Genomic DNA, 25673 nt, shown 5'->3' on the forward strand with positions numbered 1-25673 from the left:
GACGGACTGTCTCTGTCCTTTGTCTGACTTTCCCCCCAGATTGTAACATGTAAGACTCTGGTCCATTACTAGTAACATAAACACTTGACAGGAATAAAATCTCACATTTTCTTTGTAACACTCATTAAACAGTGGCAGTGTCTGGCACTTGAGAAATTTTTATTTTCTGGAGACCTTTATGCATATAAAGATTCTTCCTTCACCACTTGGTCCCTTTCTTTTTCTTCCTAGTCATGAGATGTTTAAGGATGGGATAGAGGAGGGAGGCAGTGTCCACGTTTTCCTAATACCAGCCTATGTGTACATCATGAAAAACAGATTTAGGAACATCTGCCTAAGTATGACCAGCCTCCTACTCATGTCTAGACACATTAGACTCTGATAGTTCCTCTGGCTTCCTGGCTTCCCCAAACTGGTCCCCAAATGGGGTTCAAATATTCTCCCAACAGTGATCTGGCTTCAGGACATGCCAGTTGGGTCCCCTGGATGGGGTGGGGGGAAGGCCCTGGAAGGCTAGTGACAGCATTGCGAGGCCTGTTAAACCCACCCTGTCCACCAAACACCACAGTCTGTCACTGAAGGAGGCCCAGTGCACCTTCAGCTGAAAGTGGCAAGGGCTCCTTCTCAATTCCTCCAGTTTCTGGAAAACGTCCATTCCCTTTCCTTTGCTACCTCCCAGGCTCCGCACTTGAATTCATGAAGGTGTGAGATGTCAGCACTGGGCCTGGCACACAGCTGTGCTCAGTGTCTAAAGGATACATGGTTATTGAGATTACCTGCAGTTCTACCTTCTTATTTCTGAATATTTTGCTTTGTGTATAGCAAAAATGATCCTAGCCATAATTCTGATACTATTATTTCTGATTGGTTGAGGACTCATTTATCTATTCATTCACTCATTTAATAAACTTGCACTGAGCAACCCCTACAGCTTGGTGCTGAGGACGCTGCAGAGAACGCATGCACCACAGCGTTCACCCTCTGTAAGTTATACTGTCACACTTGCCCTTCGTCAATGAACGTGACCGCATTCCATAACCTGCCCCCTTTCCACAATGCCTTAGGGAAAGGCACATTTTGGAGGATTATACTATATTAAACAAAAGACAATTAAAAGCAGCATTTGCTTTGGGTTGACAACAAAATACAAGAAGTCCTGATATTATGATAAAGGAGTCAAGAGGAGAAATAAAACAACAAAACAAAACCCTGGAAGAATAGTGTAGGGGATATAGGGAAGCAAGAAATAAAACTTCACCATCTAGTAGAGGTGGTATCGGACAGAATCGCCACTCCCGATGATCTAATTACTGTCATAAAGCAGCAATTCCCAGATTTTTGGACTTCCCAGACTGAGAGGAAAGGGGAGGGTGTACCACTAGCTTCAATGGAAGCAGAGTGGGCAGCGAGACAGAGACACAGGACACGGCTGAGGGACATTTCATAGAAACTACAAGAAGCGCTGAGGTGCTCACCAATCTGCCTCAATCTGCAAGAGATTCATTAGCCAAGCAAGTGGGGCCCCTGGCAATTCACTCCCATATGCTTTTGGTAGTGAAAATATACACTGAACAACCGAGGAACAAACAAGAGCTGAAGAATAGAGATGTTATGTAACAATAGAACAGGTGGTAAATACTGAAATCAGTTAAAATAGAAATGTCTAAATAGATGTATAAATCTTATTTTAAAATGTATATCTATCTTAATATTTATTCTCAAAGGTCTGACTTTAAAACATTGGAATAACAATAAAAGTCTGAATTAACAAGAGTGGCATACTTGAGTCAGAGTTAAAAGTTTGGTTAAGTTATGGGGCGCCTGGGTGGCACAGTCAGTTAGGTGTCCAACTCTTGGTTTCAGCTCAGGGAGTGATCTCGGGGTTGTGAGATCAAGCCCCATGTTGGGCTCCGTGCTCAGCATGTAGTCTGCTTGGGTTTCTCTCTCCTTCTCCCTCTGCTCCTTCCCCTCATGCTCACTTTCTCTCTCTCTCTCTCTCACTAAAATAAATAAATAAATCTTTAAAAAAAGGTTTGGTAAGTTATCTGGAATAATAGAGAAATCAAAATGCCAGATTTATTTTTACTTTTTAATAACTTGACAAATGTAGAATAAAGAGTGTTTATTCAAAGGTAATCAGTAGGAGAAGAGTATATTATATATCTTCCAAAACACAGGAGGTTATAAAAGGAAAGAACATACAAACCACACATGACTAACACACACACATACACACATGAAATGGAAGGACACAGAAAACACAAAATAGAAACTACACAGTAATAGTTTCTCGTTTCCCTTCCTTCAAGAAGGAAAGGCAAATATTTCACTCACAGCAATGAATGCGAATCCATAAATCTCTTTTATTTTAGAATAAAAATTCAGGTTGGGGAATAAAGGAAATCTAAAATCCAATTATGTTTATTTGCAAAAGCAGCATTTAGATAACATGACCAAAAATGTTTAAAGTCAAAAGTAGGTAAAGGCAAATATAAAACAAAAACCAAACTAAGGTGGAAGTATGACCATCACAGTGGGAGTTCAGGACACTAGTATTAGACAGAATGGGATGGCACTCTATTTGTATCTGGATATAATTCGAAATGAAGAAGATATCCCTGTTATGACCCTTTGTGCACTGAGTAACGTTGTGTTAAAATATGCAACACGAAGGGGAAATGAAAAGGAAGATCACGGAGGAGGAAACAGGGCTTCTGTGTCAAGTTTCCTTTTAGGCAGGCTGTAGCCTCAATATACCTGGAAATAACTTTCAGAGGGATTAGGAATTTTCCATGTTCTTCCCCTATTTTTTAAAGAGATTTTATTTATTTATTTGACAGAAAGAGAGAGAGCATGAGTAGGGGGAGGGGCAGAGGGAGGAGGAGGGAGAAGCAGACTCCCCATTGAGTAGGGAGCCTGACATGGGGCTCAACCCAAGGACCCTGGGATCATGACCTGAGCCAGAGGCAGATGCTTAACCGACTGAGCCACCCAAGTGTCCCTCCTATTTTGTTTTTAGTTGGCTTCTATTTCTGTTGGTTGGTATTTGAAGGCAGACTCGTCTTTTTCCCACCCACGAACTACGATTTTCTAAATACTCAGTGTGTGCAGGGTGTGTGCTAGCTGCCATGGGAACGGGCACATAAATGAGACCTGGTCATGTCTTCAAGTTGCTTACCGATGTTTAGTCTGTTTGAGGAATGATACACAAGTTCAGAGAAACAGTGGTCACCAAAGAACTCGAGGAAGCACTGTAACTGGGTCTGGATAGATTTGGGACCAGAATTGATGGCGAGAAGCAGGAAAGAAGGGCATTTGGATGTTCCACAAGGAATGGCAAAATGTCAGCACACTGAAAATGGGCTCCAAAAACACTTATTAGGACCTTCCCCAGGGAGTAGGATGTCTGAGGGAGGGTGGTGAGAAATATGGTAACATCCTCTCCACCTCCCTCCTCTTGTTCTATCTTCTCTCTGATCAAGGATCTTTACATTTTAAGAAGGTGATGATGTGCAGGCCCCATGTGACGCTCCAGAGCTGAACACTAGCCCTTAGACCCTAGTTGCTTCTACTTCTGTGTGAGACTCCAAAAAACCTCCTTTCCTGGAGCCCACCAGCATCCATTTCTGCTCAGTTTTTGTTGGAAGGAATGTGGATTACTTTCTCATGTAAGGAATTTCCAGTGAGAGATTTCATAAAATCCTTAGCACCTGGCGGCAGGCATCACATTTTAGGAAGCTGACCGAAGATGCTAGCTTAAAAGTATTTTGTGCCCCTTTCCTTGAAAGGCGCTGGGTGTGATGTTCTCTGAGAACACTGGACCTGAACTGAAGTCTTAATAACTCTTTAATGAATTTGCCTTTGCAAGCATTGAAAAGGCTCTCTGAATTACATACACTAAAGAGGTACAAGCCAAAAACTGTTAAACAACAGCCAAGTGGAATTAGGGAAAAGTAGATGTTGGGAGAGAGAACTCTGTAGTTATAATCCATTTGATCCACTGTCTGTTCTCCACTGATAACACTCGGTAGTTTTCAGAATAGCAGGACTTCAAGATGCTAATGTGTGCTGTCGATATCCAAAGGGAATACAGTGTACAGCATTTTCCAAACATATACTTTATTGTGGAAAATTCCCCACTCCCCAAATCTGTAGAGCTTCTGGAATTATTTTTAGAAGCTCTCCCTTTTAAAGTCTTCCATCATTGGGCACTTGGGACCCTGGGTGAGTTTAAACCCTCTTCCAGATGAGATCTGTTCAGCCATTTGAGGACACTGACCACGTTCCCCAAAGTCTCTCCACGCCAAACGTCGCCACGTCCTGCAAACATTCCTCATCTGGTAGGGTCACAATCTCCTTACCCCGCTTGTGCGCTAGTTTTACTGACTTTCTGTTACTAGAGTCAACAGGATTCTCTCACCCGGGTCAGCTGAGCAAAGAAAACAAAGAATTACCTCTATTGGACTGGGCATTATACTACCATTCTGTCCTCTACAGAAAAGTAGCAGTTAAGTTAGTGCTACTTTGAAGCAGTTAAAATACCAGAAGTGAACAATCCTCTCCAACAAAGCACTGAGGTCTGGGTACTGCATTTCAACATGGATACATACCATGACCCAAAGGAAAGGATCTATTTGAAACTTAAGAAAAAGGTTCTAGAGAGCATTTGTATTTTCTTATCTATTAGCTGTACAACTTCTAAAACAATTGTCTGGCTAAGTGATTGATGGCACCTCAGAGTTTTAATTCTATTCTGAGAATACACAGATTTGACATTTGCTTTTCAATATTCCCCTTGATTTCTGTATGGCCTTTCCCATCAAGAGACAACTTCATTGGTGGGCAAACACTGCCTTGTCTTTTTAGTTTTATGTACATATGTATGAGTGTGTGTACGATTTTTTTTTTCTATTCAAGGTTTGGTTAAGGTTTTATGGCTTTTCTGAGCAATCAGATGAGGTCAGGAAACAGTTAAACTAATGGTCAAACAAGAGCATAGCAGAAAGGTCCTGGACTCAGTGTAATGTAATTTTTCCTCACATAGTGTTACCATATTACCATTCATTATGATAGTAACACAATGTTATTGGTACAATGCCAAGGTCCCTCTGCATTTTATATTCATTCATAATGGAGGATGTTTTTATACTGCATCTACGTTTACAGATGTCGTGATGCTGCTGGTGCCTTGTCCAGATCTGGTTTATCATGCTGATGTTGTGACTGTGGGCTGCTAATGGCTCACAGGTGCTTCTGTTCACAGAATAAACTGTTCTGAAGACTGAGTGACAGGAGATACAGGCCGGCCCCCTCATCTCAAGGTGGGACTATTAGGTAATAGCAATCTGTGTCCCAGAGCTCCCCACGGGTGGTATCAGTTTGAAGCCAACTCCAACCGAGGGCACATCCTTGCTTGGCTCCTTCCCCTGCCTCTTCTGCTGAGAGCAGCAGAATCTGAATCCTCTCCTGAGGGCACGCCCCACAACAAACCACTTTCACAAGCATCTCTATCTCAGGCTCTGTTTTAGGGATGCTGACCTGAAACAAAGTCATTATTACTTTCCTCTGTGGTTGCCACCTGGAGAGTTTGAAAGCAAATGATTCTTCGTGCAGTGACTCTGTAAGCAACTTGAAATTATAAGCAATGAAATCCAGCTGTTTTGCTAAATATTTGTTTAGGAAATATGAGCCCATTTAATATGCTGTCTTCTAAGTGGATGCTAACTAAGAACATGTAGTTAATTTAAAAATCGTTATGGAAACAATGTATCTGATAGTAAATAGGATGGAGTCCTTTGGAAAAACCTCCTTAATTGATGGAGTAGACTCATACATTGAGTCAGTTATGTTAATAGTTGAACATGTTGGCTTGTTCAAGTCTCTGAAATTTCAAGGAGAGGCAGATTACCACAAGCAAATTCAATGCTCTCCTGAAATGAGGGTGCCATAGATGAAATACATTTAAGTTGATGTACAATGAATAGGAGTCCCCACCCATAACAGTCCCCATCGCCAAGGCTTAAGGATTGGAAGAGTGGATCTGCTTGCTGGATAAAGGATGCCCATCAAGCCAGGAGGATTCTCCTAGCCTAAGACTGGGTCTTCAGTTTTCTTGACTCAAAGGCTGGAAATTCCAGCACTGGGGCTGAGGTACACCTAACTGTCTATTTGTCTCTCCATGAAAGTTTGGGTTGACCATTTTTGGCTTGCATAGCTAAGTTTTCTGGAAAGGGACAGTCTAAGGAGGTTATCATAAGGGGTAGCCACGTCCTGGAGGCAAGATTAGACTTGCAGAAGAGCCTGCCACAGTGCCTGCTCAACCCAAGGGCCTGGGGGCCACATTGGTGGGGGAGGTGCAAATCCAAGGGCAAGGGCGAAGCTGGCAACAGGGAACGAGTTATAGAGTGAAAGAGCTGAGGAAGTTAGAAACTCAGAGCCAGGGAATGAGACTGGGGTCCTAGTCTACTTTTCTTAGTCACTTTCTTGTGGCAAATGTGTAGCCTTTCCAGCTTTAGGGCTCAGGCAGTCAGGCGAGGAACAAATGTGAGGCTCTGTCAACCGAACTCTGTGTGTCCATTCCAACTCAGAAATCCTAGACAATGAGAACGCCAGATTCCTTTTATTTTTAAACAAACATCCATCATCTAGGAACCTCACACATGACTTTTGACTTTTCTTGGCCATCATTGGCCATCATTTCTCAGTTGAAAGGAAAACAAAAACTGCTCTAATATATTTTCTAAAATGTCACTCTCAGGGGATAGCAGCAGGTGGCCTTTCCCCAGACTTGGGATATGAAGAAGAGCTGGGGCTTGAAGCAAGCAAATCTGCAGGTAATACCTGTGGAGACAGGAGGCTAAGTTTGAAGAGCAAGGAAAGGGAAGGAGGGCAGATCAACTGTGCTCTGGGATCACCTACCAGCGTGACCCCTGCCTCCTTTCGGCAAGTTAGGACATTTGCCAGTCTCTGCTTCACACGTTGCTTGCTCTCTTCACCTCCTCTTCCCTTTCCTCCCACCTCACATAGAGCTCCTCACTAATTCTCCTTCCTCTTTCCTAGAAGGAGCCTGCTTGCTCTCCTTCTCTTTCATCTTTGAAAAGAGCAGAGTGCCTGGCTGACTCTCTTTTTTTCCCCTCTGTCTTCTTAAAGATAAAATGGCAGCTAGGATATAAATTTAATTCTAATAAGGGGGAAGATATAGTAAGGTTCTCTTTAGCACAGGGCGCATCTTTTTTGTGATTTTCAAAATGGAGTCCTTCGAAATCGTGGCTGGTACTTGAGAAGTTTCTAAGCCCCCCGCTCCCCAGGATAATGATTATGACATTCCTCAGAGGCAAACTCATTTCTGTTACTCATTTTAAAAACACACGTTCCTTTGTCTTTTCACACTCGTCACAGTGAGATTTAAAATAGAGACACATCATCACCTATTTAAGGGTTATGAATAGCACTGCCTTGAAAAGGCCTGGTGGGAATTTATAGGGAATTGAAAGTGATGCAGCAGACTTGGAAGACAGCTAGGCAGACAGGAAAACGAGGTTGGAGGCCAAGGTGCCTCCATATCCTGAGCACGGGACATGAGACCCTCTTCCCGCCACGCTCACAGTCAGAGTCGAGGCATCACTTCCAGATGGAGAAGTGGAGTGGAAGGGTGGGACAGCCCCAAGACTTGGTGCCATCTACCCAACAAAAAAGTTTCAATGATCCAGAGGTCACCCTCAGTACTGCGGTAGGTTGGATGATTGACCTCAACTTCACCCCTCCTGTACCCATGTCTTTTGCCAGGTGGCTCTGCAGTCCCTGCTACTGGAGGTGTAGTTCTCCACCCCTTGTCATGGGCTGGGCCTACCCACGCTCTGGAGGAATGCCACCAGATGGGATAGCGTGTCACTTCCTATCTGAGACCTTAAAAGCTCGGTATGTTTCCCCTTGTCCTTGCCATGGGAAGAACACACCCCGGCTAGCCCACTTGTCCAAGGAAAGGGTAAGAGATGAGCAATAGAACATGTGATAGCAGCCCAACCCCAGCTGATCCAAGGAAGCCTGAGTAAGAGTCAAAGAAAGCTACTTTAAGTGCTGGGGCTCGAGAGCACTCGTTACCCAGCAATACTGTGGAATCGACGAGTGACACAAACACTGCTCTGAAATGGGGCTTGGTCACAGGAAGAGCGTGAATGACCGTGACTAGAAAGTGAATGTGAATAGAATACGGTTTTCTAAAGATGAGGACAGTCCTTGTGTTTATGGTCGCTAGATGGGCAAACGTTGCTTCCCCGTTTGAACATCCCACCCCTTAACTGGGTCTTGGCCAGGGGTGAAGGAAATGACAGGATCCCGCCTTCCTGGCTGTACTGGAAACCACTGATACGTCCCAGTTCAGTGATGCCAGACGTTGGCTTCTTTGGGAAGCACAAACATTTCAAAGACTATCAGATAATTAAGGAAGAAAAGACCTTCAGATAACCTCTGCCTGACACAAGTTAAACCACGCACTACTCACAAGGAAAGCCATTCATTCAGTCAAGTGCATGGCTTAAGTGGTTATATTCTCACTGAAATTTGCCTTTTAACTTTACCCCTTGTCCCCAACCCTCCCCTCTAAAGCCACATTGCATGAGTCTCTTAACTCTTCCAACATGGTACTTTCAAACACAGCCGCACATCCTAAATCTTTTCCACGCCAAACTCCCAGAGTTTCCTCATTCTTTTATTTTGACACACCACTCACCATTCTGATCACTCTCTTCCAGACACATACCTGCTTCTCCAGGTCCCTCATAAAATATGAAATGCAGAATTATAGACAATCCTTGACATGCACCTAAAACATTGCCATGTACATGAGGGACTAATTACTTCTTCTTACCTGGATGTTATTTTTTTCCCCATTATTTATGCCTATTAAGTTTAATTTCTTTTTCTGTAAAACTAATTCGGTTTATCCTCTGAATATATTTCTCTGCTTCAGGAGAGTAATGACTATTTTCTCCTCTAATAATGATGGTGATAATACCAACTCCAATGGGCTCATTGTACCAAGTACTCATGCCTGGTACTTCCCCTCTGCCAGTTCACTAATCCATTCAAAACCCCTGAGGGTGGTATTATCATCTCCATATAAAATGAGGACCCAGGCTCAGAGAAGGTGAGTCATTGGCACTCGGTCACACAGCTGCATGGGGTTCAAGTCCAGCCTGATTCCATGCACATGGTCCTTCTACTATCCTCAATCCCTTACATCGTTTTATCTGGAAAGGGAAAGGCTAATTATGTCATGGGAGTAGCCATAAGCAAAACATGGGTCAGCATTGTCCCCACTCTGTGCACTGAACAGAAAGGTGCCTCTTTGCCCACTCTGAATGAAATGCCTCTCACCATGTGACATGACACAGCCATCAGCTGTGTGAAAGCCATCAGGGTGCCACGATCACATGATTGGCATCAAAGCCAGGATGGAAAGGAATCAACAGAGGCCAGTCCTGTGATCTTCAACCAGAGTTTTCTTCTACTGTTGTGGTGGACATGGTCGATGCTCTGTCCAGATACCCCTACGGTGTGTGCACAATTAGAGGGATGGCCCCCTAAAGGTGTCCACCTCTTAATCCCCGGAACCAAAGAACATGTTATGTTACAAAGCAAGGGGAAACTGAGGTTGCAGAAGGGAGTAAGGTTGCTAATCAGGTGGCCTTGAGATGGAAAGATTATCCAGGTGGGTGTAGGAGGGAGAGTCAGGACCAGAGAGAAGGTGGTGTGAGAAAGATGCAACCTGCCATTACAACTTTGAACACAGAAGGGGCCACAAGCCAAGGTGGGGGCCGTCTGTAGAAGCTGGAGAAGGCAAGAACGGATATTCTCCCTTAGAACCTCCAGGAAGGAATGGAGCTCCTGACGCCCTGATTTTAGCCCAGTGAGACCCACTGTGGACTTTCAACGTCCAGAAGTATAAGATAATGAATCTGTGTTGTTTTAACCCATTAAGTTTGTGATACTCAGTTACAGTAGCAAAAAGCCACTAATACACCAGAGGTGTGTGTACTGGCTGCTAATGACTCAGAGCTACCCCTTTCTCCAGAAAATTGCCTTCAACAGAACATGAGCCACTTGGCCCAGGGGGTTCTGAAAGGGCCTCCGTCGTGGGAGGAGGAGGGAGGCCCACAGAGAGTAGGCTACGAAAGGCTGGCCTCAAGGAAGGACCAGCTGTGCGACCCATGCGCCAGCGCTCCTCCAGAGCTGGCTGAAGTAAGACTCCCACTGAGACCACTTTTGTATTCAGCAACTTCCCTGCCCCAATCCGCTTCCTCCCTCTCCCTTCTCCTGAGAGTGCCCCCTCAACCCATCACGTGCACCCAACTCCCCTCTCAGGCTCTGCTTCTAGGGAATCTGACCTGAGACAACAGTCAGCCTCAGAAGAGATGCCAGGCTATAGGAAGCTGGTCCTGGAGGGGAAACGGTGGGGCTGGATGGTGTGTGTCAAGTATATGTCAGGGTACAGGAGCTGGAAGATGAGACTAGAGGGCATACCGGCTTTTCCCCAGAGCCTTGCTGGGCCCTGGACCCAGCTTGATCTTAAAAGTGTCCTTCCCTGAAGCATTCATGTCAAGCCGGACACTGTGGCATCCGGGCTGTAAGCGGGCGCCACAAGGTGGGGAAGGCCTCAGGGTGCTTCCAGGCGCTCCAGGAATTAGATGGGCTACACTTCTGGAGGGTCAGCACCATCTCGGGAAGACAGTCCACATCTGGATCTGGATCAGCCCTGCATTTTTCATTTTTCAGCCTCATTTCCAGTCGTGATACCCTTAAACTTCTCCTAACCGGGGGTGGGGGGTGTAGGGGTGGGGGTGGGGTTTACATCCTCACGCCCCCTGAGAGCAAACACAGGCCTGTGTTCTGTGGCCACTGGTCAATTACCAGGATTTACTGCTGCTCTTGAAACAACTGGTTTAAACTCACTCTGAAGAGGCAGAAGAGTGAACTGTGGAGGTTCTGTGTGGGTGGCTCTGAATGGCCTACTTTTTCCTTGTAGCTGGGACATTTTATGGATCATTCTCTTCATCTGGGCACAACCCCTAAGACTCTCAGGCTGCCCCCATTTCTCTGAGGTACCATGAGTGAGTCTGTGCCAGGTCCAGACTTGTAATGGTGGCTCAATCACCTTTCCTGCCCGGTTCAGTGCCTCCCCCAGAATCATCCCTCCCACGCCTGTCTGTCTGGGTCATTCCACTATAGTTCACCCAGCCACAGACTCCCTCTGCAGGCTACCCCAGACAGACAGCGCCATGCGCCCTGTATTGGATGCTGTGACGTGTCACTCAGGTCCCCCCACGGTACCGAAGTGTTCCGTGCCCACCTGCCCAGTGTCTTGGTTGCCTCCCACTGATTCCCTGTCTGCCCACTGCCCTTGGCTGAAAAGAGCTGCTATGTCCAGGATTATGCCCTCTCCCCAGGGGCTGCCTATACACAGTGAGAGGTGATGCCGGGGTACAAAGGCCCAGACCTCTAGCCTCAATGCAGATGACTGTCCAGGGCTCTTGGGGGATTAGTTGAAGGTGCAACTGTATCACCATCCAACTTCTCCCTCTGCCCAGTCCTGCTTTCCCTTCCCTGTGCACGATTGTTCTCCAGAACATTCCCGAACAACCTGCCCTCATGTACATCTCTGAGGCTCAGAATCTGTCCTGGGGCCTGGACTCGGGCTACACCACTCTCACTTGTCCTTCCCGGGGGTGCGGGGACCTGGAGGTAGGGATGGGGGAGGCCTTACCCACGATCATGTGGTTGCACACATCACAGAAAGTGGGCTTCTTGAAGATATGCTCCTGAAAGGCGTGGGCCTTGCTGCCAGCCCCTGGGTACAGGCTGGTCCTGGTGGGTGTAGATGTCAGGCTTCCAGAGGCGGGGAGTGGGCTGGAGCTGGGGCTGACCTCAGCCAGCATGTCCCCCTGCAGCTTCACGTCGCTGTTGGTTCGCTGGAAGAAGTTGTCAGCGCTTTTGCTCCGTAAACTCTTGGTCTTGAAAGAAAGTGATCGTTTTAGTTTCTGGAGCTGCAATGCAATGACAGAACACTCTCTTACGATCGATCATGCAGACTCATGCTTGGGGGGTGAGGTCTGCTCCAGGCACTGCACTGTTCCAGCTGACACCCTCCGCCCCAAGGAGGCTTACAAATGTCCCTGTGTGGGTGGGCAAGGTCAGTGCCTAAAGGGTATGTGGCAGTCCCTTCTCCATCCCGTGCTGAGCCAGACTGCCCAGAGAGGCCCCAAGGTGCCTTTGCTTCTGCCCCTGCTCCTCCTCCCCACCTCCTTGAGGTCCTACCAATGTGCTGTCAAAGTGTCCCATGACGCTGAACTTTTGACACCATTTGACACCTGAATTGGAATCACTGGAAATATTAGGTGAATGACCTTCTGGGCTCAATGGCTGTGTCTGCCATGCCAGAGCCTCTGCCAGTCTTTCTCTCTGATGGTCACTTAGCAGCTACTTGTCTCTATACATGGCAAAGCAGAAGAGGCCACTGTCTGCCTCGAATCCATCTGGGTGAACTATCCACAGAACGGGAACCAGAAACTCTCAAGCCTGCTTGGGTCTGAAGCATATGGATGAGTAATATGTGTGGATGTATGTGTGTTTGTGGAGGACACAGCGTGGGATTACTTGTTTGACTTTCTCTGCTCTTCTCCCTGCCTTGCTGCTTGTTTTCGGCCATGGCAAACTGGATCATTTCTCCTTTGCCTTGGAGCTTATGAAGAATTAAAACCTGGGTTTGGAGAACTAATTACTAAAAGGTCTGGGTTTGGTGCGGCCTGCACCACCAATCCAGCCTTCCTTACTGGAGCTAGCAGGATCTTTTGGAAATACAGATGTGAGCATGTGAGCCTGGTGTTTAAATCCTTCACAAGGTTTCCTTTGTTCTTTAATCTAAAGAAAAGCTCCTTGTCATGGGCTCCAGGGACTGGCAGCTTCTGGGTCCCCATGACAGCTTGTAGCAACGTGTACCTTGCTCTGTCCACGCCAGCTACAGGGGCCCTTTGAAAGTCTGTGGTATTTACTATGCTTTCTCACTGCCACCCCTTTTGTGCATACTTCTCCCTTTGCCCAGATAAAGCAATAAAGCACTTAGTAGCTGCATGACCTGCAACAGGTCACTTTACCTTCAAGGTAGTTTCCTTTTGTCATTGACTATCCATGGGGACTCTGCCTGTTGTCTGGAATGTCTTTGACCCAAAGTTGCAGACAAAAAGGAGCTAAGCACACGAGTCTAATAAAGGCCCCCATCAAGTGTAGTCAAACACCTCTCCAGGACACATAAGATGAGATGATCTGGCCTTGCCGAGCTACGTCACCTCTGCATCAACCCTCCAACCTCTTCCTCAGAAGACCAGGAAGATGTGGTCTTTTGTGCTTGGGGTAGACTGCAAAAATGCTATAACTTTCCTCCATTTCCCTTCCCCATTCACCTCTGCAATGTAACTTTGCAGCCCCACCCATCAAAGGTAGCATGTTTCCACACTCCTTGGATCTTGTTGGTTTGGAGAACTTGACCAGTAAAAGGTGCCAGAAGAAATTTTAAGCCAGTTCCAAGCCCAGACCTCAAGATGCCTTGCATGCTTTGTCCTCCCTCTTGGAAACCTGCCAAACTGCCTTATGAACCAACCCAATGTAGCCTGAAGGATGATGAGAGACACACAGTCCAGTCACCTCCCATCACATGAGTAAGACCACCGAAGCGGGGCTACCCTGTTTCCCTGCAGGGAATATAAGGGTCTAGAAGAGACCAGAAGAACTGTCGAGCTGAGTCCCATCCAAATCGTCAGCCCACAGAACCATCAACTAAAGAGATGACTGGTGTTTGAAACCATTAAGTTGGGTATCTATTGTGTGTACACAGCAATACATCGCTTCTCCCCACCTTCCTGCCATGTGCTGGATTTTACTTCTTTCCCCCTGTGAGGTTGGCTGTGGCTGTGTGAAGCCAGCTCCCCACTTCAGGGAGCCATCTGGGGAGGAAACCTTGTTGGGGCCCTCTAGAGGAGCTCCACTTAGCCAGCGATGAGGCCACATTAGCCAGAGACCAGCAACACCGATATTTAAAGGTCAGAAACAGTGGGTTGGCCAAGAACACTGTCTCTTTCCCTTTGCCCTATGGCCCAAACCCACCAGAGGTGCTATAGCCACCAAAGAAGGAAGAGAAGGAGGTGCTGGTGAGTTATTTTGGTGGTGTTCATTACTGTACCCAAACCTAGCCTATCCTGACTGATATAGGGGAGCAGGGTCATGCGTCCTTGGGAGCCCTGCATTTATCGTGAAGAGGACCCTCCATCTCCAGCAAAGCTAAGTGAGAGCGGGCATGAGACAGCACTCACTGAGACAGAGCCACACCAGGGTGAGGGCCAGAAAGCCATAAAGGAGAAGAACAGACCTTCCTTACTTCACATCCTTCCAGTTATTGCCTGGGCTGGTGCTGGAGGAAGGGGGGTTTAAATCGATAAGACTAGAGTTTTATTGTGGACAGATTTTAATAAAGTGACCAGGAAGTTAAGGAATCTGCGAAGATTTTGTTGTGGGCTTGGCAACCCAGGGCGAGGGTGCTTTATCAGAGCAAATATCATCATATAGAAAAATAAAATCCTGTCATGGAGTTCAGATGGTTCAATAAATTGGCTACTCTTGTCTCAGAAGTGGAACAAAAGCACCTATCCTAATTATAATAATAGCAGGTGCATCCCCAGGTGATCCTTCTTCATCTTCCCAACCATCCAGTGAAGACACTGTTGTTTTACTCCTGTAGAAATGGCTGAGGGAGGTTAAGGGACTTGCCCAAGGTCACACAGCTCACGTGAGTCAAGCCCAGGGTTCAGAATTAAATTTATCTTCCTTTAAGCCCCCATTCTTCACATTGGCAGCGATGGACAGGTGATGGAGAGGGAATAGAGGAGAGCTTACCCTTCACCCCCGGGGGGACAGAACTACTTTTGGCAGACAGTGAGAGCGGGAAAGGATGTGCAGTGAGAAAGCAAATCTGCTTTTTGGGGAGCTATTTCCCTTATTTTATAGATTTCAAATTTCTTAAAAATAATAAAGGAGCATAGCTGTTTATCAAAGGGGAGCAGCAGACTTCCCTTTAAGGCTTCTCTGACAGACTCTGTGGACTCTGTTGCTAGGCCAGGGAAGGTCATGGGGTGCTGCCTACGTACGTCCAGTCTGGTCTCCCTCCTGTACTCGTGTGCTTTATTTTTGCCTTCAGAAACTTCCATATATGGTATTCTGTGTTCCTTTGAAGTTTTAGCATGATGCCAAGACACCTGTAGCATTTTCCTTGTCCTGTGGGATGTGGCTGGAAACTGTGTCAGACTTTCAGAGCCTGCCTGCCTACAGAGTTAGAGAATTTGCCTTGGAAGCCAATGTAACATTATTTATTCAAGTGGGTAGCTTAAAAGAAAGGCCTACAAGTTAAAGTCTGAGCAGTGAGCTCAAAGGAACACACTTCCTCTAATTATTCCCCAGAGAGTAGAGGCCAGATGGGAACATATAAAATACAGAAATAGAAGCAAACCCCGATAATAGCAGATGTCACAAAATGATTATCTTCCAGACAACATTGGCACAACCCAACTCCATTTTTTTTATAATAATAATGGGAGAAGGAACATATATTCTCAAGTACTTTGCCATGTGCTAGAAACTGCTCTATATATTTTAATTCATGTACTCATCCTGGTGATCTGATGAGTAAGAGATCATTCATTCATTCAATAATTCATTTAATAAATATTTATTGTGTCACTGCTATGAGCCAGGCATTGGCCTTGGCTTTGGGGTTATAGCAGTGGAAAAAAGTAAAATCCTTCCCCTTAAGGTTTTAAGGTCTAGTGGCCGGAGATAGAAAGTAAATAAATAATAAAAGATGTATGTAATATAAATTTGGGTAAGGATAAGAGACACGAAGGAAATAAAAGTGGAGCCAGGCTTTAGAAAGTGACAAGGAAGGCTTCTCTGACCAGTCACATTGGAGCAGAGACACGTGAGAAGTGAGGGCATGAGCTACTTTGGAGAAGAACAATTTGGGTAGTGGGGGAAACTACAGACAAAGGCCCGGACAAGGTGGGTGTGCCTGGGGCAGAAAGTTGAAGGAGAAAAGGGGCAGAGAAGTCAAGGGTCAGCTTTATGCCAGGCCTTGCAGGCCATGGCAAGGGCCTCGGAATTTATCCTAAGGGTGATGGTTTTGAGCAGAGAATTTTAAAAGGGTTCCTCTGGCTGCTCTGTGGAAAACAGACTACAGGAGGGCAAGATGGAAGCCGGGGGACAAGTTGGAGACTCTTGCAGTTATCCCAGGGAGAATCCATTTTGGCTTGGCCTGCCATGGTTATAGTACAACATGGTTGAATATGGGGTACAGTATGAAGGTAGAACCAAATGGGCTTGTTGAGGGATTGGATATGGAGTACGATGGAAAGAGGGGACTCAAGAATGATTTCAAGGTTTTGGGCTTGAGCAAGTGGATGGATGGAGGGACCATTTACTCAAAGGAAGAGTCCTGGAGAGGAAGCAAGTTGGTGTGGGGCAGCGGGGTGGGGATGAAGAGTTAAGTTGGGGAAAGTAAGTTTGAAATGCTTATGTCGAATTCATGTGGAGCTGGGTATATGGCCTTGGGATTCAGGTGAGGGGTCCAAGCTGGAGAAATACATGTGGGAGTCACAAAGACATCGATGGTACTTACAGCTATGAGGCTTGATGAGATCACTATGTAGTTAGTGCGAACACTGAAGAGAAGTGCTCTGAGGATGGAGACCTGGAGGTCAAGAAGATTAAGGAAATATTTCGAGGCCAAGATGATTAAGAAAAAAACAAAGGAATCTGAGAAGGAGAGACTGGCAAGAAAGGAGTGGAAGCTCTGGGAATAAAATGATTCAAGGAAGAGAGAAGAACCCACATCATCAAATAATGCCTATATATCAAGTAATGTGAGGGCTAGGGGGAATGTCTTTGGGGGATTTTTTTTTTTTTTTTTTTAGTTTTTTTAGGCGGGGGGGGGGGGGGTGGGGGGGGGGGAGGAACAGAGTGGGGGGGGAGAGGCAGAGGAAAAGAGTCTCAAGCAGACTCCCTGCTGAGCACAGAGCCGGATGCAGGGCTCAGTCTCATCACCCTGAGATCATGACCTGAGCCGAAACCAAGAGTTGGACACTTAAATGACTGAGCCACCCAGGTGCCCCAAGGAGGGGGGGCGCATTTATTTAATGGTAGCAGGTGCCTTGAAGTGGTAGGGGTGAAGACCTGACAAAATTTCAAGAAAAAATGGTGGTTGTTGGGGGAGTGAATGCAGGTGGTGAGCACAAGCAGTTTTGCTCTAGAGGGGGATAGTGAGAGGGAAAGGGGATGCAGCACGAAGGGCGGGTTTGGTTTTATTTCAGCATGGGAGTTAGTTCAGCATGTTATTAATCTGATGCTGCAGAAGAGAGTGGGGAAATGCTGGAAGGATGTCCTCGAGTAGATGGGAGGAGGTGAAATCCGGTGCACTGGAGGAACAGTTGACTTTAGCCGGGAATGAGGTGGTCGATCCATACGGGGAGAGAGAGAGAGAAAGAGGCAGACAGGCTGGTGAAGTTGGTGCTAGTTGGATGTGATCTTCTCTTTTGATTGCTTTTTTTTCTCAGTGAAAACAGAAACAAGTCTATCTCCCGAGTGAGGGGAAAAGGGAGGGAGTTGGAATCTGGAAGTGCGAAGATGGAGAATAGCTGTTTCAGTGCATTAGCACAATGCACAGTGCAGGGTGGTACAAAGGGTCTGTTTCAGGTTATTACCTCATTTTATAGATGAGACAATTGAAACCCAAATTTAAATAGCTAGTAAGTTGCAGAATGAAGATCCACACTCCAAAGCCCCTTAAGCCAAACAGACTTTCATAAGATTTCCTACTATTGGGATGCCTGGATGGCTCAGTCGGTTAAGGATTTGCCTTCAGCTCAGGTTATGATCCCAGGTCCTGGGATCAAGCCCCATTTCGGGCTCCCTGCTCAGCTGGGAGCTTGCTTCTCCCTCTGCCTGCCGCTTGTGCTCTCTCGTGTTTGTTCTCTCTCTGACAAATAAATAAAATCTTTAAAAAATCAAAACAAAACAAAAGGTTTCCTACCCTTGACTTCCTCTTAGTAAAAGTCCTCTGTTTGGTGTGCTCTATCTTCTGATACCAGCTGGAATTTTAGCAATAATCCATGTGGTTGCCATGTTGAGCATGGCAATCAATTGGGGAACACAGAAATCAGGCATCATTAGAGCAATGGAACATGGAGAATTACAGCCTGCAGGTGATGGCAGTGGCATGCGTGTGATTTACTAGTCTGTTCTGCAGAAGCACATCAAGTTAATTAGCCAGGATGTGCTTGGTCATTTCAGCCAGGATCTGAAGTTGCACTGTGTGGGAAAGAGGTGGTCCTGGAGCAAACGCATCTCTGCCCACACAGGCATAAATTGGGAGGCACAGTCACCGTGTCAGTTTGGTTTCCTGTTAAGTCTCCTCTATGAACATTTCTTTTGCTATCTGAGGCCCCACCAATAATGTGCTGGCTTTTGCTGCTGGATCGAAATGAGGTCATCTGCAAGCACATGCCTCCTCTTTGGTATGCACATGTGATCTACATCTTTGGTTCGTATTTTGACTTTTCTAAAATAAGGATATGTCTTAATTAAAATACTCATTCTTTTTAAAATTTTTATTTATTTTTAAAAATGACTTTATTTATTTGCCAGAGAGAGAGAGAGAGAGAGAGCACAAGCAGGGGGAACTGCAGAGGGAGACGGAGAAACAGGCTCCCCACTGAGCGGGGAGCCTGATGCGGGACTCAATCCCAGGACTCTGGGATCATGACCTGAGCCAAAGGCAGATGCTTAACTGACTGAGCCACCCAGGCATCCCTGAAATACTCATTCTTTAATTTTTTTCCTGAAAAGGTATTATTAAACCAATTGCTGACAGCTAAGACTCGGGGAAATGAGTTATTTGCCTGTGTGGTATGACAGTCCCACCCACTCCCTCGGAAACTCAGGTCCCTTCATTCTCCACCAGCCACACAGATGCACTTCCCCTCTTCCAAGTTTGGCTGATGCTGTGGTTCCTCCCATGCTCACCCATAACATTTTATTTGTGACTCCACAGGCAGAGAGGGAGTGCTGGGGTCCTGAGAAAGGTAACGCCTGTGATGAGGGCCTTCTCACCAACCTTTTACCCATTCACAGCCTGATTTCTTTTAAGACACAATATATTCCAGGTCCTGATTGGCTTCCGTTTGGATGGGACTTCAAAGTCATAAATAGTCTTACATCTACCTAGCTTTGTCATAACCAGCTGCAAAAACTGTTGTTAATGAATATGTTGGTAAAGCAAGAGCTACTGGATACAATTAGCTTGGGCAGGCCCTCAAGCTCCTTAGCTTGGGTTCTATCCATAAACGGAGAGGAAGAGCTGAGAGACTGCTAAGTTCCCTTTCTGCTCTGACTTGTGACACACACAAGTCAGCACAGTGAGGGAATACAAAAGACTCGGAACAGTCTCTACTTATAGGAAGTCTAAGATCTAATTCTGGAGACAAGTAGCCATGCTTAAGACTATCCAAGGGTGACACAAGACCCTATATTTATATTATCAAGTGATAAGTAGAGTGTTTTGATCACTGCCTATTCTAATATGTCAGAAAAGGGAGTTATCAATGGGGGCTGGAATAATGAGACATTCTTTCAAACCTTAAAGAATGAATTGACTTTAAAACACATAACTGAAGAGTTTGAGCACTTTGATGGCCCCCCTCACATCTAGGTTATACCCAGTCTCCTCCCTGTGTGATACAAGAACCTTCCTGATGGATGAGGGCCATACACCTGCCCAGTAGACCTCTAGTCACCCCTCCACCATCCCAGGCACACAGGCACATTAAGAGAAGTCCAAAGATTTTCAATGATGCCCAATGATTTTCAAAATTTTTTATTCTGCTTGGAAGTGGCATTCCAGTCTACTTGGAAAATGCCTGATTCTCCTTGATTGCTTGACTTCTGTCTGGCCTCTCGCCTGACCTTCCCTGCAGGTGGACAGGGACTTTCTCTCCTGTGTGACCCAACTGTGCAGAGTGGAGATGTGTCACTGTTCCTCCTGCCCTCTGCTCTGGGCTCCTCTTCAGACCATTAGGCTACTCCCAACAAGTGCCTAGCACATAGTAATGATACTAATTAGACTAGCAAATAATTATTCAGCTCTTGTTATACACCAGACTCCATCTTAAGGGTTTACATAAGTTATCTTTTGATCTTTGTGCTAACCCTGAAATAACGTGCCCAAATATACCCAGAAAAAGTGCTAGAGTCAGGATTAGAACCAAGCACCGGTTGACTTCAGAATCCAAGCTCTTCACGTCTATACACATTTGTTAAATGACTGCTGGACAGACTGATGGATGGACTGAATGAACAGGAAGAGCTCCAGCCAGATTGAAGACTTGGACATGAAGGCAGGGATGAGTGCACCACGAACACGTGCTCTGGGTCCCCACAGGATTTCAGCAGTACTTACAACCGGACTCTAAACATACAAGTTGTGCAGCCAACCCTAACTGAAAAGCTGGCCTACCTGGTACCCTAGGTGTGCTGGCACGAGAAGGAAACGGTGGTGATGAAGGAAATGTGCATGGGTGTGTGTGGGTAAGTGTCCCAGATAATGATGGTAGCCAGGTGGAAAGAGTGTAAAGCATGGTAATCACAGAGACCCACTGCAGGTTTTCCAGAAGGAAGAAACAAGTCCTGATGATCAAATCGTGGTAGGACCTGGATGTCTTAGGAGTCACATCAGAGACATACCCTGGGATGGACAAATTAGTAAGCTGCTCCCTCCAGCCCTAAGGCTGGCTGCCATGTTTCCTCCAAAGATGTTTCTGTGTAGCTCCCAAGTCCACAGTTGCTAGAACAGGGAGAATGTAGTAGCATGGAGCTCCTGGCTACTTCTCACCTCCTGCTCTCTGCGGAGAAATTCAAGATCATCAATTTCCTGAGGCATCATGTTCCTTTCAAATGTTGTTGATTTTTTTTTTTTTGGTCTTATCCTGAAAACAGTCCTCACCTAGATTGTTTAAGCCAAGCGTGGTGGCATTGGTTAGATCTTGTTTAACAGCATACATCAAGAGAATAATACTTCATTTTTTTGATACAGCTATACACACACACACACACACACACGCACGTTTATGTGACATACGTTTCCATGAAACAGCCCTGTGAATGCAGCAGGGCAAATATTACCTCCATTTTACAGATGACAAAATGGGACAAAAGATGTGAAGTGACATTCCCAAGGTCCACAGAGGATGAGATGCTTAATGGGGAGGAAGAGTTTTAAGGATCATCTTAGGCGCAGGGACAGAAGATCCTTTCAAACCTGAGGATGACACACTCAAGGCTCTGGGGTCAGACAGACTTCTTCGCTGCCCTTCCCGGCCTGAGGGCCCCAGCAGTGTGAACATAGGAAAGTTGCTTAACTTCTCTGAGCCCCAACTTCCCCATCTTATAGATGGGGACAATAACACTTTCCTTGCAGGTTTTTTGTGAGGATTAAATAAGATAAACATCTAAAGCCCCTGGCATAGTTCTGGCACTCAGGGGCCACACCCTCTCAATGCCTCAAAATCCCCAGCACACCACCGTCCTTTCTGGTTGTCATGAGGTTGGGAGCATGGTTCTTATCCTTCTCCTGTGTGTGGATCCAGTGTAACAATATTGGGGCCATTGCAACACCTTCAGGGATGGGTCAAGATTCCTCTTGGGCAAGAGTACTATATGTGCTCAGAAGAAATACTTTGAGAAGCCAAAGGCAAGGGAAGATGGCACCTCAAAGACCAAACTCAATAATAATAATAATAATAATAATAATAATAATAATAATAATAATGACAATAATAATAAAACACAGCACTGTGTTATGGGAAGCACTGAGAAGGGTGAGGTTTGCTGTCTGAGGGACAGAGCTGTGCTACAATGTATATTGGAGTTAAGTCGGGAGAGGGGGTGGGCTGCCATGAGGGAGGTGTGCAAGAAGGCAGTGAGAAAACAAATTTAGAGGTGGTATGGATTTTTGAGTCAGACAGCTACTGAATAGGGTGTGTAATATAAACCTCCTCTTTCTTCTTCTCAAAATCTTCAGTAAAGTGTGCATTTTTCACTAATGTTTTAGTGAGCGGGTACTTTTTTTTAAAGATTTATTTATTTATCTAGGAGTGAGCACAGGTGAGCAGAGGGTGAGGGAGAGAGAGAATCCCAAGCAGACTCCCTGCTGAGCGTGGAGCCCAACGAGGGGCTTGATCCCAGAACCCATGAGATCATGACCTGAACCAAAATCACGAGTCAGATTCTCAACCAGCTGAGCCATCAAGACACCCCATGAGCGGGTACCTTTTCAGGGGGAATGCTTACATGGGCATCAGCACCTGGACTAACATGGATTCTGTGGCCCATTTTGGAGGATACTCCTTAGCTCTGGAATCCTGACAGAGAGAGGGCCTGCCTGACCAGGAGTCACAGAGGTTGGGACCGAGTGTACTGGTGCTGAACCATGTGGCCCATCAAGTGGGAGTCCCACAGGGCTGTCGGATGCTGTGGCCACCCTTCCTCAGCAGGTCCAGCAGTGGCCAGCCCCCTCTCAGCTGCTGCTGTCGCTGTGGTGACAACTTGGGAGGAGGGATACAGCCCCAGGGACCACATTATTATTTTTTTTTATTCCCATGAGCAGAGAGAGGGATGGACCCTAGGAAGGCCAATGAACCCAGAGAAAATGGAAAAATGCTGGCTGTCTAAAAGGGAAAAACTGTTTCAAGGTCAAATGAGTTTAGAATGGGGATCCTTCTTGATTCTGATTCATATATTAAATGATTCTACTGATTAAGTGATGGACCAAGAAACAAAAGTATTTACACTTAACTATGCTGGGCCTCATTTATTAATACCACCTCCCACGGTGCCTTGCAAATAGTAGGTACTTATTAGGGGCTGAATCGTGTCCCCCCAATTAATATATTGATGCCGTAACCCTCCATACCTCAGAACAGGACTGTATTTGGAGACAGGGCCTTTCAATAGGTGATTCAGTTGAAGTGAGGCCTTCATGGTGGGCCCTAATCCAATCTGACTGATGTCTCTACAAGAAGAGGAAATTTGGACACATGGACACTAAGAATGCATGCGTGCAGAGGGAAGGCCATGGGAGGACACACGGAGAAGGTGGCCGTCTGCAAGCCAAGAGGAGAGGCCAAGAGGAGAGGTCTCAGAGATTAACACTTTGGTCTCAGACTTTCAGTCTCCAGACTTCTGAGAGAAGAACTCTCAGTTGCTGAAGCTGCTCCATCTGTCCTAGTTTGTTATGGCAATGCTAGCAAACTATACAATGCTCAGTTAAAGCTAGTCAGGGTGAAATACGGTGCTCCTAGAGCTGTCAGTTCCAATCAGAAAGAGCTGCACTGAGGCCATTCCTGCAGGGTCTCTAACGTCCCACATGACAATATGCCCAGCCAAGCGTTTCGCTGGGTAATGAGAATGGAAACCTGGGTAGATGGTCTTGTCCGTGCTGTTTGGCCAGGAACGTCCTTCCTCACACACATTCCTGGGGACCTTCTGCTCATTGTCTAAGTCGCAGCTCCAGTGGTGCCTCCCATGGCCAGCCCCCAGTCTTCCCTGACTACTCATTTATGTGGAGCTCCGGGAGTCTTATCATCAGTGTGCCATAACCTGTAGCAGAAGCACATCACCACAACTAACCTTCCACATGCTTTCATTCTATTCACTGAAGTCAACAACAGTTTTCACGTTCGTAACTCTCACACACGGTATGGGGTTCTGGTCTGGGATGGGCATTCTGCGTCGAATAAGTGATTGAATGAATGATGTCTTGCCTTCCGTGTTTGAGTTCTACTCATTTAGTAGTGACAAAATGAAAGAGGAGTCATCCTTTCAGTCTTTTGACCTGGAACAATCTCTTGGCCGAGGACTCCTTGAGTTTTTCTTCTCTCTAATCTTAAACCCCATTTTCTTCCAGTAACCAAGGTTAATCCCTTTTCCTTTGAAAATGTCTCCTGTATTCCCTCTTCTCTCCAAACCACACCAACTCTGAATGTTTCCCCCTGTGTTACGGCCTCTAGTCTCTCCCTTTGTAAACTATTCGTGCAGGCTTATCTTCCAGCAGTTAGGTAGGGTTGCCTGCCTGGCTTCGGCAGGAGTGGGGGTCAAAGAACCAGAATGGGCATGGGAGCACATCAGGCCAGTCCGCAGTGTGAGGGTTTGGAACTGAAGGAAACAGATGAGTGCGTTTCTGTTGACCTTGAGTCCCGAAGCCAAAGGAAAAGTTCTACTCCTCACTCAGAAAACCAGAAGACAGCCCTAAGATGACCGAAGGACATGCAAGGGGAGGGAGCATCTTCTACAGTATCTATGTCGGCCCTCATGGCCAGACAGAGGGAAAAAGAGAGCAGTGAAGACCCTGAGTAGGTTCTAAAATGTACCCCAGCAATTCCAGACTGCCCCCTGGTGGTGGAGGAAGCCAGGGTGGGCGCAGGTCATGGGGAGCACTTGTCTGCTCAAACTCCCTCTCAAGTGTTGTGTGGGGAAGGCACTGGGAACCGAGGTTGATGGTAGGGTCTTGGCAAAACATAGGGAAGAGCTGGATTCTTATAGAGAAAGGCCCTGAACTGATGACCCTCGTGCCCTCGAGGGCCCAGGAGACAGTCCTCCAGCTAGTGTCCTCACTCACCAGGCTCCCAGTCAGTAAATGGCATGCCCCACTTTATTTAATTTTATCAGGTCTCAAACCTAGGAATTGCCCTTGACTCCAGTTTCCCCTTCACACTTCATATCCAGTCCATGAGCCAATACATTAGCCAACAAGACTGTCAAAATACGTGCAGAATCCAGCCGCTTCACGTCACTTCCACCACCGTTACCCCAGACCAATCTGACATCCTATCTCACCTGCACACCCACTTCCTCAAGGCCATCCTGAAAAATGTATCAACTGCAGTCAATTTTCTTGCCCCCTTGTACTCTACTTGCTGCAAAGTCGCCCACGGTGATTGCTGCAGATGAAAGGCCATTTTACTGCTCTGCTCAGAATTTTACCGTAGTGTCTCATCACACTTCAAACACACCTCACATCCTTTCTGTGGCCTCCCAGGCCCTCCTGGAGCTGACCTGGGACCATTCTTACCACGGTCCTTCATTACTTACTCTGCCCCAGTGCCCCAGAGCCCCTGGTCTCCATGTTGTTCCACAAAGACCCCAGGAATGCTGCCACATAAGGGCTGCTGTCCTCTCTTCCTGCAGAGCTGTTCCCTCTGCAGAATTCACTAACTCCTGCCTTCCATCAGCTCTCTGCACAAAGGTCATGTCACAAGAGACCTTCCCTGACCCCCACGCTCCGTCTCCCCTACTCTCTTCAGAATGCTTATTGCTGTTTTATTTTTTAAGCTTTTTACTTTGAAAACCTTTAAACCCCCATAAAATTGGCCAGAATAGTTCCATGAATACTGATCATGCCCTATGCTCAGGTCTGCCAATTATTAATGTTTTGCAATATTTGCCTTTTATTATTCTCCCTGCAATAACAGATATTATGATTGTTGTCATTGGTGCTATTGTTTTCAGTACCGAATTATTTGGGAATG

The 25673-nt window shown here is 46.2% G+C and overlaps 1 protein-coding gene across 2 annotated transcripts in view; it reads right to left on the reverse strand.

The window, feature by feature from the left end:
• The window catches only part of STAC (SH3 and cysteine rich domain), a 151869-nt gene that overhangs the window by 80439 nt on the left and 45757 nt on the right, over window positions 1-25673 (reverse strand). For both annotated transcript variants that reach the window (XM_021677518.1, XM_021677517.1), the window contains exon 2: window positions 11762-12041. In XM_021677518.1, the coding sequence (XP_021533193.1) occupies window positions 11762-12041 (280 nt within the window). The remainder of the gene's footprint in view (window positions 1-11761; window positions 12042-25673) is intronic.

Source organism: Neomonachus schauinslandi, chromosome 1, assembly GCF_002201575.2.
Source record: "Neomonachus schauinslandi chromosome 1, ASM220157v2, whole genome shotgun sequence".
In the NCBI taxonomy this organism is placed as follows: domain Eukaryota; kingdom Metazoa; phylum Chordata; class Mammalia; order Carnivora; family Phocidae; genus Neomonachus; species Neomonachus schauinslandi.